At 32.4% G+C, this 16246-nt stretch overlaps 5 protein-coding genes across 8 annotated transcripts in view; 3 read left to right on the top strand and 2 right to left on the bottom strand.

The window, feature by feature from the left end:
- Window positions 1–2385, bottom strand: part of LOC106790826 — a 17374-nt gene extending 14989 nt beyond the window's left edge. The window contains exon 1 of the mRNA XM_014756002.1: window positions 1727–2385. The gene's annotated coding sequence lies outside the window, so the exon portion shown is untranslated. The remainder of the gene's footprint in view (window positions 1–1726) is intronic.
- A 766-nt stretch (window positions 2386–3151) lies between these two features.
- Window positions 3152–4269, top strand: LOC106790822 (non-histone protein 10). The gene is made up of 4 exons (XM_014755997.1): window positions 3152–3343; window positions 3441–3511; window positions 3611–3956; window positions 4031–4269. Exons 1-4 carry the CDS (start codon window positions 3245–3247, stop codon window positions 4139–4141), a joined length of 627 nt encoding a protein of 208 aa, XP_014611483.1. The 5' UTR covers window positions 3152–3244; the 3' UTR covers window positions 4142–4269.
- Window positions 4195–10326, bottom strand: LOC106790821 (hydroxyacylglutathione hydrolase, mitochondrial). 4 transcript variants are annotated; one of them, XM_014755993.1, is made up of 5 exons: window positions 10256–10326; window positions 5484–5599; window positions 4908–5250; window positions 4737–4840; window positions 4195–4653 (listed from the first exon to the last, which is right to left on the bottom strand). In XM_014755993.1, the coding sequence occupies exons 1-5, from the start codon at window positions 10278–10280 to the stop codon at window positions 4381–4383; spliced, it is 861 nt and encodes a 286-aa protein (XP_014611479.1). In that variant the 5' UTR covers window positions 10281–10326; the 3' UTR covers window positions 4195–4380. The 4 variants fall into 4 exon arrangements, with proteins under 4 accessions (XP_014611479.1, XP_014611481.1, XP_014611478.1 ...); XM_014755995.1 differs by lacking the exon at window positions 10256–10326 and adding an exon at window positions 6265–6309; XM_014755992.1 differs by lacking the exon at window positions 10256–10326 and adding an exon at window positions 6057–6266.
- LOC106790819 (ATP-dependent DNA helicase Q1-like) lies at window positions 6396–8913 on the top strand. Its single transcript, XM_014755990.1, has 2 exons — window positions 6396–6480; window positions 6800–8913. The coding sequence occupies exons 1-2, from the start codon at window positions 6423–6425 to the stop codon at window positions 8539–8541; spliced, it is 1800 nt and encodes a 599-aa protein (XP_014611476.1). The 5' UTR covers window positions 6396–6422; the 3' UTR covers window positions 8542–8913.
- Window positions 9063–15979, top strand: LOC106790818 (TBC1 domain family member 16). The gene is made up of 6 exons (XM_014755989.1): window positions 9063–9317; window positions 11097–12299; window positions 12372–12708; window positions 12778–13203; window positions 13286–13579; window positions 13667–15979. The coding sequence occupies exons 2-6, from the start codon at window positions 11480–11482 to the stop codon at window positions 14049–14051; spliced, it is 2262 nt and encodes a 753-aa protein (XP_014611475.1). The 5' UTR covers window positions 9063–9317; window positions 11097–11479; the 3' UTR covers window positions 14052–15979.
- Window positions 15980–16246: the final 267 nt, after the last annotated feature.

Here is a 16246-nt window from a genome sequence, read left to right on the forward strand (position 1 = left end):
TTACAATTGTGATTGGTCGAAATTTGTTTCTTTCGTTCTACCGTGTTCCGCGTTCCGTTCCTACAATGTATCTATGCACTTTTAAATGTATATTCATCCCCATCCACGCAATGCCGGCAAGAGTACTTGTAAACAGAATTAGCAATAGGCCAATCAGCTGATCGTGTCGACCGCAACGGCCGCTGCTATTGATCCGCGAGGAGGAGGCTTCCCTTACTTCGTCGAAGAAGAAAAGCTAGCTTTCCTTTCCACGCGATCCGCATAGTTTCTTCCCTTTCTTCTACCAATTTCTTTTATCCCTCCCCTCCCCTCCCCATCCCACCCCTTTCATCCCCTTTCTTTCTTTCTCTCTCTTTCTCTCTCTGATTTCACCCTTTTGTCGAGGGTTGCTACGACACGTGTTATATACATACGATCCGTATTTAAATATAATATCATACTCGAAAACTCGTAAGATCGAATAGAATATAATAAGAATAATAATGAAAGAAAATATATGTAATGGAAAAAAAAGAAAAAACAGAAAAGAAAAGGAAATAAAAGCATTCGAGAAGAAGTGTTCTCACTATTTTCGATATATCCGAGCTACTTTAAATTATTCATTACAAATTCTAAACTCGAATCTTAAATGTGTACGAATTGAAAAATTCGAGTATTTTTTATATACGGATCATTCAAATGCATTTAAAACTTTTCTTTCCCCCCATTTGGTTTCTGTTAAATCGTTTGATGCATCAATAATATCTCGATGATCATGCAGTACGTTTATTGCTGTTAATTAGAAAAAATATATTCACGATTGTCTATCATACATGAATAATAATTAATTAAGAGAGTTGCAGTCTTCCAATTCGAATAGATTTTGTTATTTGTTTTCAAATATCGAGCTTAAAACAATTCTAATAATGTAGTAAGTAATCATAAAACATCTTGCTACCTCAATCATAATATCATAAATATTAATACGTTTTTGTATATTTTCATCATCGTGTTCTCATGCATAAAGCGCGTAAATGACCACCCCCACCACCACCACCACCACACGCAGATAATAACTGTTTTAATCAAACATTTTTGATCGTTTGTTTTCCTCATTGATCATTCGCAAACAAAACATGTGTTCCATTAGTACTTACATTACGAATACCTCAAATCGCGAATTACGAATTGTTCATAAATAAAATCCCGAATCATTTTGACCCACATTTTAATATAAGTAATTTTTATACTTTTAATGTATCTGAATTATATCCTCACACACACACACACACATATATACAGCATATAATAAATCCTCTTTAATGGAGTTAATAAAAATTGACGACGCGTTTATGTCGGTGTTTACGTTGAAACGTATAAAAACGTATCCGCGTTACGATCCGTGAGATAATAATCAGCAATGGTCAAGCCAAAATGAACCCGGCATTCCTCGTACGCGAAAGATTGAAACAAAGATTTCAAGATTCTAGCGATATTTAAATACCCCTAATCTCGAGCAAGTATTTTCTCTCCCTCTATTCTTCATCCAACACACAAGATGTATTTTTAACTTTTACATTTCCGTGAGGAATACATCTACACCCGATACAAATGATATAAATACACGTGCACGCACAACATACATACACACACACGCGCGCGCGCATATACACACGGTAGCAGACAGTAGCTACTCCAAAACACGCAATCATACATCCACCAAACGTAAACCACTTTTGTTACTCACCCAGGCTCTGCTTTGGTGATCCAAAGCGAATGCTAAAAAACTGCTACGCACTGCATCTTACACCAGTATTTGCGTGAAATTCGCGTTAAATTCGATGAGAAAAATATGAGAACTATATTAATTGGGCAAAGGTGTAATACACGACCGGTTTAATATTCTGAGCAACACCCGAAACTGAAAGAACGGATTAAACCAACTAGAGGGTTAAAAACACCGATAAACAAAGGGCTACGTTTGTGACGAACGTAGCGGCTAAATTTCTCTCTCTCTCTCTCTCTCTCTCTCTCCCTTTCTCTATCTATCTTTATCTCTCTCTTTCTTTCTCTATCTATATCTATTTTTCTTTCTCTTTCTAACTTGCTGTCTTCGATAAGACTAACGAACGAACGGACGGAAATAGACGAGGATGAACGAGCGGAAATACGAAGACGTTTCTTGAAAGACCGAATGAGATTATTTAGATGAAGGAGGAAGTTACACAAGAAAGAAAGTATTAGAGAGAGAGAGTGACATAGAGAGTGAAGAGAGGGAGGAAAATAACGCTTAATAATGTCGAGAGAAACGAAGGGAGAGAAAACTATAGACGAGACGAAAAGCCGTCGAGGCCACACCGAACGCGACGCTGATATGCGTTTTCTTCGCCGTTGCTTCCCTGTCTCCTACCCCCTTCTCATTCTCTCTCTTTCTACCCCCTTCTCTAACATGCTCTCTTCTTCTATCTCCTTCTATTATTCTCTCTTTCTCTCACTCTCTCTCTCTCTCTCTTACTCTCCCCCCATTTCCTATCTCTTTTCTCTACCCTCTCGCTTGCTTTTATCTCTCCCCTCTTCACCAAACGAGGGTGAGTTTCCCTTTAACTAACGCGCATGCGCACGAAACAACCAACCCTTCTTTTGACTGGTACGATTAGTCGACTAGCAAAGCAATATAAGAACTATATGATTAGCGTTCACGAACTCCTATTCTATCTTTCGTTTTTCTCTTATTTTGTTTTATTTTTTGTTTTTATTTTTTATTATAAATTAAGGTTCATTCTTGTATTCGTTTATTCCGACGACAAGAAGTATGCATTTTCCAAACATCAACGCCCAGCAATTTGTTTTTATCGAAATAAGACAAATAATGACCTTTCGCGTATGTTTTTTTTTAAATGAACAATTACTTTTTATACGACGTTAACTATTAAATTAGATAGGATTTAATAATAGCTCGTGGTATTATATCTCATTTTACATTTGTGGATAATGCAGACTTCTGTATAGTCATGATCATGCGTCGGTAAGAAGAATAACTTCTTTACCATCGTAACAATCATGCATCGGTAAGTAGAATTACTTCTTTACCATCGTAACAATCATACGTCGGTAAAGAATATATCTTCCTTACATAATATATCTCCTTCCAAATAAACTTATAAAAATTGAAGGCGCTAAAAGATTATCAACAGAGTGGTTAAAATGCAGAAAGAAAAAAAACAAATATAATTTATATATCTCCTTGTAAAAAAATATATTTATAATGTCAGACGAATCCGAATACGATATAGAGCCTGAAGTATTTGACGTTTACAAAAGAAAATATCAAATGTTGTTGGATAGATGTGAAATATTGCAACAGGTTAATATATTGTTTTTCAACGTGTCATGTTTTTTTTTTTAAGTATTTACATAAAACATTTTATTTATTTATTATTATATATTAACTCGTGTTGTAGGAAAACGAAAGATTGGTTTTTCGTATTCAGAAAATAAGGAAACTACTTAAACGAACAAGAAAGGAAAAAAAGTTAGTGCTATAGGTTAAGTTGCATGCCTAAACAATTCTTAATCTAATTAATAATAAAAACAACATATATATCTATATATACGTTTTACAAATACACAGATTCTTAATCGATCGACTGGATCAGCATGGAGATCGGTGGAGGGAAGCACCTATGGGTGTTCTAGAAGAGAACAGTGTGTTTCAATCAACTATGAAACAAGAGAAAGGAACTAAAGTTGCACCAAATAATTCTAAAGAAGATAAACCAAAAAAAGCAACGAAGCGGAAAGGTACTAAGGCAGATCCCAATGCACCCAAACGACCTGCGAATCCCTTCTTTCAATTTTGCCAAGAACAAAGACCTCGTGTAATGGAAAGGTTGGCTGGTGATCCTGAGCCAAGTAAACAGGAACTAACTAGACAATTGGCGACTACATGGAAATCCCTTAGTTCTGAAGATAAAAAGGTATCCTTGTTAAAACTCTTCTTAATTTTCCTCTCTATATATTCTTTATGATGTCTATAATAATATTTTTATAGGTGTATTATGATATGTACGAACGTTCCAAAGAGAAGTATGTTGCAGAAATGCAAATTTATAATAAAAAAACAGAAGATCCGCCGAGTCAAATGTCTTTAAATAAAACGTAGTGATTACTTTAATTAATTTCTACTCTCTGTATATATATATATAAATATATATGTATTATCTTTAATTGTACGTTTGTATTTACGATCATATGTAATTGTATAGCATAATAGATATTCTATATAAAAACGCAAATCCCTTGTTTGCCTCTTCTTTTCCTTAATAAATATAACCCACATATTTTTATTTATATTAGATTATTGGAAGTAATATAAGAGAACACAATATTTTAGAAAATAAATTATGCCTTAAAACTGTCCTTCTTTTGACGTAGAAATGCCATCGTCTTTATGGGATCATTTTGTTTAGCATGTTCCATAACGGATTGTTCGTGGACGCGCATAAACGGATTTGTAAGTTTCTCGTTTTCTATTGTGCTCGGTATAGTCGGAGTATTCTTTCCACGCTGTAAATTAGCCCATTCGATTTTCTGACGAATAGCTTCATTATTTGGTTCAACGTGAATACCAAATTTCAAATTATTAGCAGTATATTCATGTCCACAATATACCTTCTACAATATACATATATATATATCATTCCTATTATACTATAAATTGTATATTTTTCTTGACAAGATAATAACAATCATCTCACCGTTTCATCCGGTAGTTTACCCAAAACTTCGATAAGTGCTTTATACATTTGTTCAGCAGTACCCTCAAAGAATCTACCACAGCCACCCACAAATAATGTGTCACCTAATCGAAAATTAAGCTATCAGTAGATTTACATGAAAATGCATATATTCTATCTAAATTATTTTACCAGTAAATACAGCTGGAGTATCTCCCTCTCCTGTAACGTAATAACAAATATGTCCAGTCGTGTGACATGGTGTTGCAAGACATCGAACGTTTAAACTTCCAATATTAAAAGTATCATTGTGTTGTACTTTGCAATTAAGTCCTCCCACTCTATCATCTCCGCCATATACTTGCAAATTATCAAACTTTTTCACCATTTTATCGTTGCCTCCTGCATGATCCCAATGATGATGCGTCGTTAAAATTTTAGTAAGATTGACATTATTTTGTTTAACTGCTAAATCAACTGCATCTGGATCAACAGGATCTACTATGGCAGCATCTTTGGATTTCTCATCGATAATCTTACAAACAATCATAAATCTTTAATTAGATAGAAGACTATTAATATCTAGCAATAATTATTCCCTTGCACTATAATGATGCATGAGACTTTGATATTAAAATACTAATGGAAAATACGAGTTCTCTATTAGAGGTGAATATTCTTTTACATAAGAATCTTATTTGCAAATATGGCATACAACTTCACATAAATCATAGTGCAAGGGGTAATAAAACAAATTAATTTACATACGAGATACATGTAATTATCTTGAAGAGCAGATAATATTTGGATCTTCATTTCGGGTTGTTCTATTAACACTGAGTTACTATGCGAACCACGAAAACCATTTGTGGTAATACTTCGTGCTAACAATATAGAACAAAATTTCTATTACTCTTTTTGAATGCTTTATTAAATAAATTAATAATTATTTACTAAGAAAAGATACCAAGCGTGAGCTAAATATTTCCCAGCACCAAAAATTTATTATGTGCTACATGTATTGTAGATACTCAGCTCAAAAAGTTGTTGATATATATAGATATAAATATTAATATAGATAACTGTTGTTATAAGACGATGTCATATAAAATATAAACTATAAAAAAGCCATAATTATCTACAAGCAGATTAATAGAGATTAGAAAGAAATTATGTTTGAATTTATTTCTAAGATAATAACACAAGTATAGAAATGAGATACCCAATGAAATGCAATTGTAATTAATCATTTAATCATGCAATTATTGATAAGAAAATATTATTGGACAAAGAGTTAAAATAATAAAGCGTTGCAATATGTAAAGATCAAAAATGCAATACCCTTGAAGTACAAGGAAACGAGTTGATTTTCTAGCCAAGTGGGACACGCACGAAGTAACATTTCTTTTATTTCTTATTAATTATTTATTTCTTTTTCTTTTTTTTAACTATCAATTTATCAATAATTTTTAAACAAACACACAAAAGCTCTTAAATGCGATTAATTAAAAGCAAGGAACTCGATGTAGAAGTAAGGTTATGTACTTGCCTGATAAGAATGAGTGCAGTTACTAAAAGTCAGCTGATCGAAACAGAAGAAAAATGCATACAATACCGGCATTATTCTTCATTTAGGTTAGACTCTTGGTACAAAAAAAAAATAGATAGCTAATAAAATATAACTGATAAATATACAAATTATTTATAATGTCTGAATGTAGTTCGAAAGATGTTATAACCATAGATGACGATGATGATAATGAAGGTACATTCTTTTCATATTTTTTCTTCATTTATTTTGTTAATGTTATTGCTATAAATGCTACTAACGATTTAAACAATATGCATACATGGTATCTCAGTATTTTCTTTAAAATGTTACTGACATATACTATATAAGTAAAAATAAGACACCCTGCATATATATACGTGGTAGGGTTGAAAAGTTTTGAGAGATTTTCTTTTTTTAATGTATAAAATAATAATTTTTTTTGTTGAAGCTCAAAACTTTTCAACCCACCCTTGTATATTGTTTGTCTCTCTATCTGCATCATTGATGTCTTATCTTTTATGTTATTTTACAGTTACTGAAAAAGACGAGATAGCTGCTATCGATTACGAATTGCGACAAATAGAAACAGAATTGCAAAAACTAGAAGACCGTAAGAAAATATTAATTCAACGTAAACAAAAATTGCAAGATGATGCAATTTTGAAAAAAAGCTTGTCCCTATCGAGAAATAATTGGGGAGGCGAAAACTTTAAATGGTCAAAAAATTTGAGGAAAGCATTACAAGATGTTTTTAAAGTTAAAGACATGAGACCGTTACAATTGCCGACCATGAATGCAGTTTTATCTAATGAAGATGTTATTTTAATTATGCCTACAGGCGGTGGCAAAAGCTTGTGTTACCAATTGCCAGCTGTAATTAGTAAAGGCATCACTATAGTAGTTTCTCCTTTGCTATCATTAATGGAGGATCAATTACATGGATTGAGCAAACTTAACATAAAAGCTTTAATGTTGCATGCAAAGGCAAATAAAGAAAATATTAAGACCATAATGAATTCTATGATAGATACAAAATCGGATCTTAAATTAATTTATGTTACCCCGGAATACATGGCCAAGTCTAATCGTTTTATGAGCAAGTTACAAAAGGCGTACGAATTAAAAAGATTAGATCGTTTTGCAATAGATGAAGTGCATTGTTGCAGTCAATGGGGACATGATTTTAGAACGGACTATAAGTTTCTTGGAATTTTAAAATCTATGTTTCCAGGTATACCAATTCTTGGTCTTACTGCAACAGCTCCTGCTAAAATTATTTTAGATGTACAAAAAATGTTGGACATTCAAGGATGCCTAGTTTTGAGAGCTCCATTTAACAGACCGAATTTATATTATGAAGTACGTCGGAAGCCAGCAGATAAGGACACCTGTCTCGCGATGATAGAAAATTTATTAAAAAATAGGTTTAAGGATAAATCTGGTATAATTTATACGACTACTATTAAAGATGCTGAGCAATTAACTACGGATTTACGTGGTTTGCAATTAAAAGTAGGATGCTATCATGCGATGTTAGAAGCAGATTATAGATCCGAGGTATACGCCAAATGGATATCTGGTAAATATCAAGCTGTGATAGCTACTATCGCATTTGGATTGGGCATAGATAAACCAGATGTTAGGTTTATTATACACCATTGTATTTCTAAATCTATGGAAAATTTTTATCAAGAAAGTGGAAGAGCTGGTAGAGATGGTAAAAAATCAGCATGTATCGTCTTCTTTAGATTACCAGACGTGTTTAAATTGAGTACCATGGTGTTTCAAGACAAAGTTGGTTTACAGAATTTATATAAAATGTTAGAATATTGTTTGGATCAAAATTCGTGTAGACGTAACCTGATAGCTAAACATTTTGAAGAAAATTGGGAAACCAAGGATTGCGCTCAAATGTGCGATCATTGTCGGAAACCAAAGGAAAAGAAGGAATTAAACGTAGCACCTTATTGTAGACATTTGTACGAAATAATTACTAACGCAATTCAAAGCGAGACAAGATTAACGTCATTAAAGTTAATAGACGCCTGGTTTGGTAAAGGAGCATCTTTATTAAGAGTTGCCAAAGTGCCTATTCCACCATTTTCTAGAGAAACTGCAGAAGCTATAACAGGACATTTATTAATAAACGGCTACCTGCAAGAAGACTTCCATTTCTCTGCATACTCTACTATATCTTATTTGAAACGTGGACCTAAATGTGGATTAGTTTCAAACAAAGACTATAAAATAATGTTTAATTACGAAACGTATTAGTATATGAATTTAGATACGGCGAACTGTGTAAAAAGTATTTTACACAAAATCTACTAAACCGACCACCTTTAATTGTATTCCATTTATTGACCAATAACAACGAATGCAATGATATTATTTAAAGTAATATACTAAAATTCATTGTTCGGTAATCCGATATAACTATTGAGTCATGCATTCGATGTTATTCAATAATATAAAAGAGAGAAAAAAGACAAATAATATCGATTGGTTAGAGGAATGAGAAGGAAGATAAAGTTTAAGAGAAAAATTCATATACACTATTGAGATAGAGAGACAAATATAGACTCTCTCTAGGGAAATTGAAACCAAAGAGGAGACCAACAGTTTAAGAGAGTGGAGGATAGAAAGAAGAAAAGAGGGAAACGAAACGAACGAGTGGGCAAAGCTCGAAGATCAATAAAAAGAGTAAGCGGAGATGCAACGTGAACGGTATGTCGGTAGCTCGGGTAGTAGGGCAAAAAGCACGCAGGTTTCGCGATCAAATGGAAATATTGATCCTGAGTAAGAGAGAGAAAGAGAGAGATAGAGAGAAAGAGAGAAGGAAGGAAGAAGCAGCGCGAACCTTAGCATGTGGCTAAACACGTTTTACGTTCCGTTACAAAAACGATCGTTTTCTGTTTTTAATTCGACTAAGAACGAGTCAATGCATTTTTTTATTTTCTATTTATTATTTTATACAAGATTTTGATAGAAGACCACACGAAGGCGTCGCGTAGCTGAGTAGAATTCATGAACAAGAAGTGATGCTTAAAGTACGTATGACGTGTGTTATGTTTTTAATTTTTCGACAATCTACAGTGATCATCTTCCTTTTTTCTCTCTCTCTCGTCTTTTGACCCTAATTCTCGTATCTCTTTATTCGTATATTATTAAACAACATTGATCTCCTCTCTGCATATACACTACTGGTTAAAAGTTTGGAATTTTTTGTGTAAATTGGCTAGAAAAATTGATTTGTCAACAAAACTTAACAGTACTATATTTTATACTATCGTTATTTTTAATAATACCTTTCAAAATAATTAACTTTACGAAGTTTTTCGATTGAATATTTTTCTATGCTTCTTGTAGAGATATATATGTTGGCAAACATGTTCTAGTAAAAAAAGTTCATTCCAAGTATTGCATTAAACTGTATACAAGAATAATTGTGGACATTAGAAAATGCTGAAATATTTATATACAGTAAATAATACCTAACTTTTAACCAATAGTGTATACGTGACATGTTTTCATAATTGCATCAGTATTTTTTTATAATTAAATTTATAGATTTTTATTTTACATAAATGGTGTCCTATATGGAAGACCTTAACTTGTGATTTTGTTATTTTAAGATATTCTTTTTGTTATTGATATTATTCTCTGTAAGCAACCAGGAACCTTTGACCTGGACATGCATAATTCGTCGTTTACGATCGAACGTGAACTCTCGTCGAGGAAACATATTTCTAAATGAAATATAAGATTTTTTCGGATTAACTTTTTTGCATACACGTTTTGTTAAAAATATTTTTCGTTTATTTTTTTGTTAACGAACAATTGTTGCATCGATTGCGCATTTTTTGTTTTTTTAATACCTGATTATTTTATAGGTAATTTTATATGTATTGATTAAAAATCAAATAGATTTTTAATAAAAATAAAATTAATAATAATAATTGTCGCGAATGCAATATTTTATTTTTACCTGTATATGCAATCGGAATGTGCATCTCCAAAACTTTTCTCGAACCACGAACCACGTCATAAATAATTTTTCCGATACGCGTAAATATAATCTATATTGTTTCTAATTTACTAACATAACAAACACATTATTATTATTTATTTAATAACTAAGAAAAAAAATGTCTTTTGATAAAAGTGCATTCTATTGCAACTCATTTGAAATCTCTCGATTGCGCAACTGGCGTGATTAATAATTAAAAAATATATATCGAAACGACATTATCAATTAATTAAATTATTATCTGAAATTATTTTCCAACTTTTTACTTTTTATATCAACGTGAACTCGCGATCGAAAATGCATTGATTTTTTTCTTAAATTTATTTAATACAATTTAAAAAAAGTTCGTTCGATTTGATCAAAGTGAACATCGAAATGATTAATTACAATTGGTCAGGTTAATCGATCGTCGTCCAATCACCGTACGAGGATAATGCATTCATTTTGAATTTCGATAAATCGAAATGCGTGTTCATCATTTTTACAAATTTGAAATAAAATTGAAGCAACGTAATTAAATAATTGAAATCATGAATACTTGGTAAACATAGCAATTTATTCTAGAGACGGAAGTTAGAACGTTGCATAATGGATCGAGGTCAACGTGTGTCAGGCTTTTTATCGTACCGGAAAGTGGCCCATTTAGAAATCACGGACACCCCGCGGTTCTTCCTAGTTCTCAGAGCGCATGGCGCGAATCGAGAAACTCGCCACCTTCCTTTCATTTCGTTTTCTTGCATCGACACCTCAACCGAGAGCTTCATTTAAATATATACATAACATCTTTGATATTTTTCAGAATTGACGAGTATTTCCATTAGAAAACAAAACAAAGATCGTTTATCAAATAAAACCAGTCATTCTCAAAAACTTTGACAACTTTACGCAAGTCGAAACGTCAAATAAAAACGTTCGAAATAATTAAGGGTGCAGAAAAAAGAAAAACAATTAGAATGCATCTTTATCGGATGGATTATCAAAAGACTGTTTTTTTGTGTCACATTAATTGTGAACATATTACAAATATTACTAACTGTGATTCTATCGTGAATGAAAAATAAAAAAAACAATAAATCATAAGGCTTGGAAAAAGGGTGAAAAAGAAAAGGGGGTGAGAAAATCGAAAAAAGAAACTTAGGAAGTCCATGATACGAAACGAGGGAGGTTTGTTAAAAGACGAAGATGCCGCTTCCGAGTATTCTAAGGAAAGCGAGCAGTTACATCCTCGGCGACGGCAGCCAGGATGAACGTCGTACTATTTATCAGGATGGTGAGGCATTGTTTTGCAAGAACAATGTCTGCGTACATCCGCCAACTGTGACGCGTCAGAATTCTGACGTGGTGCATCACCCTGGATACATGACCATAACCTGTAAGTTTAATAAAAATTCTGACGTGCCAACTTTGCATCTTAGTTGGATACCTAATTCTACTTTACGCAAACATCCAACTACTTTGGAGAGTTTGAATGTAAGGAAGTTGGAAAGTATTGTGACTCATCGTGACTCTGAAATCGGTGAGTCTTGTCATGTAAAGATTCCAGAGTTGGGAGAGAAACGTTATGAGAGCAGTTGCGAGAAAGAAACTCTAGAAGAGAGAGTCGACATTTGTCTGGAAGCCAAAGAACCTATTAGATGTGGTGATTGCGAACGAGTATGTTCTGGAGGATTTTCTACTGGGATACGTATTACAGAGGAAGACAATTTTTCTCAGGATATTGGGGAGTTTCGAAATAAGAAAAAAACTATTCAATGTAGGAACTTAGTCAATGGGGAGGCTAAAGGGAATATCTGTGATGCTTCAGGAGTCATTAGAAAGGAGAGAGATCATATGGTCAATCGTTTTCATTCTGAATCCATGAATGATGCAGAAAAATCTAAGGATACTCCTGAGAACAATTGTAAGAATGTGGAAGAGGATCGAATACATTTATGTTATGACAAGAGTCGTAGTATGTCCCTGACTTCTACTTGCAGTCTTTCGATATCTACACATACAGATGGTATGTAATTAAATGGAACCTTTTATTGAATTATTTCTTATTAATCATTTTTATATCTTTTTTTCCCAACAGAAGAAATACCTTCATGGATGAGGTCACCTGAACTTCTAGCACTACAACACAATCTTACATTTCCTGAAAGCGCTACTGCCTCTCCTGTTACATTGAGAAGAGCTCATCGATGTAGAAGATTTTCTGTTGATCTTAGCGAAATGCGATCGTTGAGGTTGTTCTTTGCAGATCCAGCTTGTACCTGTGGACAATTGGTAGTTGCAAGCAGAGAAAGCCAATACAAGATTTTACATTTTCATCATGGTGGATTGGATCGGCTTGCTGCTACTTTGCACCAATGGCATCAATTACTTTATCCTAGATTGGATGCTGATACAGAAGAAACTCTTCCTTACAAGTATATTACAATATTATTAAAAAGTTATATTATTTTAATGTTCATTACTCTAATTCATTTACAATGCAGGCATTTTATGGTTTGCCGACCCGAAGTGAGCCGTGACGAATTGCATCCTGAAGAAGGACAAGTTCCAATGATCACGTCTTTGGCATGGAAAGATTTGTTAAATGAAAAGGGACAAGTAGAAGATGATTTGGCTCTTCGTAAAGGAATATTTTTTGGAGGATTAGAGCCAGCATTAAGAAAAATTGTTTGGCCCTTCCTCTTACATTGTTATTCTTATCAAAGCGCTTACGAAGATAGAGAACAAATCGATGCCCTTAGGAGACAAGAATACGAGGATATTCAAAAACGTAGATTGAACATGAATCCTGAACAGGCAGAACGTTTCTGGCGAAATGTAGTTTGTATTGTGGAAAAGGATGTTGTACGAACGGATAGAGGAAATCCGTATTACGCTGGCGAGGATAATCCAAATATCGAAGTTATGAAGTAAAAAGCTACCCTGATAATTACAATTATTATTACCATCACATAAAAATATTTTTTAAATTAATGATTATCTAATTTTTAGAAATATTTTACTAAATTACGCGGTTTACAATCCCCGATTGGGATACACACAAGGAATGTCTGATTTATTGGCTCCATTATTGGCGGAACTTAATTCAGAAATTGATGCCTTTTGGTGTTTTGCTGGATTGATGCAAAGATCGGTAGCAGTTTGTACACCTACTGATGTAGATATGGATAGAAATTTGTGCTATCTACGAGAATTAATTAGAATTATGGTACCGGATTTCTATACACATCTACAAAAACATACTGATGCCTTAGAATTACTGTTTTGTCACAGATGGATCCTCTTGTAAGTATAATAATTAAAGCAATAATGACTCGACAAAATTGTTATGTGTAACTAAATGAAATGTTTTTTTTCCTATTCTGATAACAGGTGTTTAAAACGTGAATTTTCAACGGAAGTCGCTCTAGTCATGTGGGAAGCTTGCTGGGTCAATTATTTGACGGATCATTTTCATTTATTCCTTTGTTTAGCCATAATGTGCGTTTACGCCGAGGATGTAATAGCGAAAGATCTTAGAACCGATGAAATGCTATTGCATTTTAGTTTGCTCGCTATGTACATGGATGGAAATTTGATATTAAGAAAGGCACGCGGTCTTCTTTATAATTTTCGTCAGCTCGTACGTTTACCTTGCACGCTCGCTGGACTTTGTCGTCAGTGTGGTCCAGGGATGTGGGACAGCAGTCACGATCCGGTAATCGAGTGTATAGGTCACGAAGATGCACCATGCCCTTATTTGGATAACTATGACTAACGACCTAATTTATCTAACAATTACATACTATAATTAATTATACATACTGCTAATTTATTTACAACCGGATTTAATGAAAGTAAATTTCTCTCTTAAAAAAAAAGAAAAAAAAAGAAACGAAGCCAAAGATATCGAATGCATCTCCGGTTTGTACAAAATTAAATCTGCCTCTGAATGTTTTCAATATCGGATATTTTCGATTATGGTATAAAATGATGGTCCATATAATATATGCATTCGATAAATTACATCTAATATCAATTTTAGTCTAATCTGATCGAAAAATACACATATCTATGAAAAGAACAAGATAAAAATTAATTAAAAAAAATAATATATGATTTTTGATAAGAACGGCCAACAATTCAAATTAAAAAATGAACAAGTTTAGTAGTGATATAGACAATGATATACAGCTTTTTAGAGTGTTCACATTGCGAATCTATATACAGAATATTTCTTAACACATAGGACCCACTTCATCGATGGATAAAAGACACTAGAATAGAAAATGTTCATGTGAACATATTTGGTCATTTAAAAAAGTTAAAGCTACTAGAATAATAAAAATTGCAATTGCCAAGAACATTGAACATGTTGAATATTTTAACACTTTGTAGAGTCTTGTGACAACTGTTTTAGCTGTACAAATGGGTCATATATTTATATGAATTATTTTTATTGTTTTGATATGATACTCTGTTCACCGATGAATTAAATTCCAAGTATTACAAAATATTTTATATGCATACAAATAATATAATATCACAGCAAATGATACAATTAGACATCTTAAATGATATTGTTCGTCGATATATAAAACAGAGAATATCAACGACGTATATGTATATATATATAACAATGATTTTTGAGTGCAATGATATATCTAGTTCTTGCGATTTAGAAAAAAATTTCACGAAAATATTTAGACTTTCTGCACACATACCTTTTAGTACAATCGAAGACTGATAATCGAAAAGGATGATGAAGAGGACGACGATAATCATCCTAGTCTTAAAGTTCAGAATTAACTAGAAAGAAACTGTTTAGGTGATATATACGAGTTTCGTTTTATGACGAGATTTAATAAATAGGTCGATTATCAATTTTTAACGAAGGACACGAGCAAACCAAAGAAAATAAAAAAGTTTTCGAGTGTACAGAAAAAAATCAACGAGAGGAATCAAAGATGTCTTTTTAGAGCCGCGTGAAACAAAAATTAAGAAGAAAAAATATCTCATATATATATACAAGTACAACGTAATCTATTTTAAAATTCTTTTAAAAATCATCATTTCACACGATATACGTATATATTACAATTAAGGAAATTTTCATCTACTTGCCATTACTTACGAGTGACTGTACTGTTTATATAAGTTATATATTTAATGGGAGTTTTCTTATTTGTTTTTTCTTCTTCTAATACAATGTCTGTGTTCTCGTATCGTATAAGAAATTTGTTCATGCCTCATCGGCTGTGAATTAATATATATATATATATATCTCAATGCGACGTAATTATTTTTCTTTTATTTCTGTTATGTCTTGTCCTGTGTGATTGTAAAAATATCGTGCGTTTTTTTTTAAGACATTAAAATCGTGATAAATGTAAGCGAATGTTTGACCATTCGCACAGAAATCTTACACTTTGGTAATTATTTCTCTATACATTATGGAAGCGATAAAAATGAAGAAAAAAAAAGACAATACCAATTTATAAGATTTCTGAAAAGAATAGTTATGTGCTTTAACTGTGCTACCTTGTGTTGTTGGAATTTTAAAAAGAGAATTCTATCCGTGTTAAAAGTCTGTCACACTCGAGTCTATTATTATTATTATAGTGCGAACTATGAAATAATATAAATAAGAGATAGTAATGTGTATATATGCATATAAAAAAATAAATCCAAATAAACTTGTACAATCAATTTATATATATATATATACATTTATTTCCGCGCTCGCCGTTTTGCATCGCGTTTTTTGCTTCTTTTGGAAAATATATATGCACTTTTTTGTTTTATTGTACGCTACATTTTTACAGGTACAGAGTATCTCGAACATATACTATCAGTACTTTTTTGGCAGTTTTACACTTATATAAAAATATTTCTCTACTATTTATCTTAAGACTTATGCATACATATAGATATATATAATAATAATAATATGCTATTGTATAACTTAAATTA

The sequence above is a fragment of the Polistes canadensis genome, unplaced genomic scaffold, assembly GCF_001313835.1.
Source record: "Polistes canadensis isolate GaletaPanama2010 unplaced genomic scaffold, ASM131383v1 scaffold_262, whole genome shotgun sequence".
Lineage (NCBI taxonomy): Eukaryota > Metazoa > Arthropoda > Insecta > Hymenoptera > Vespidae > Polistes > Polistes canadensis.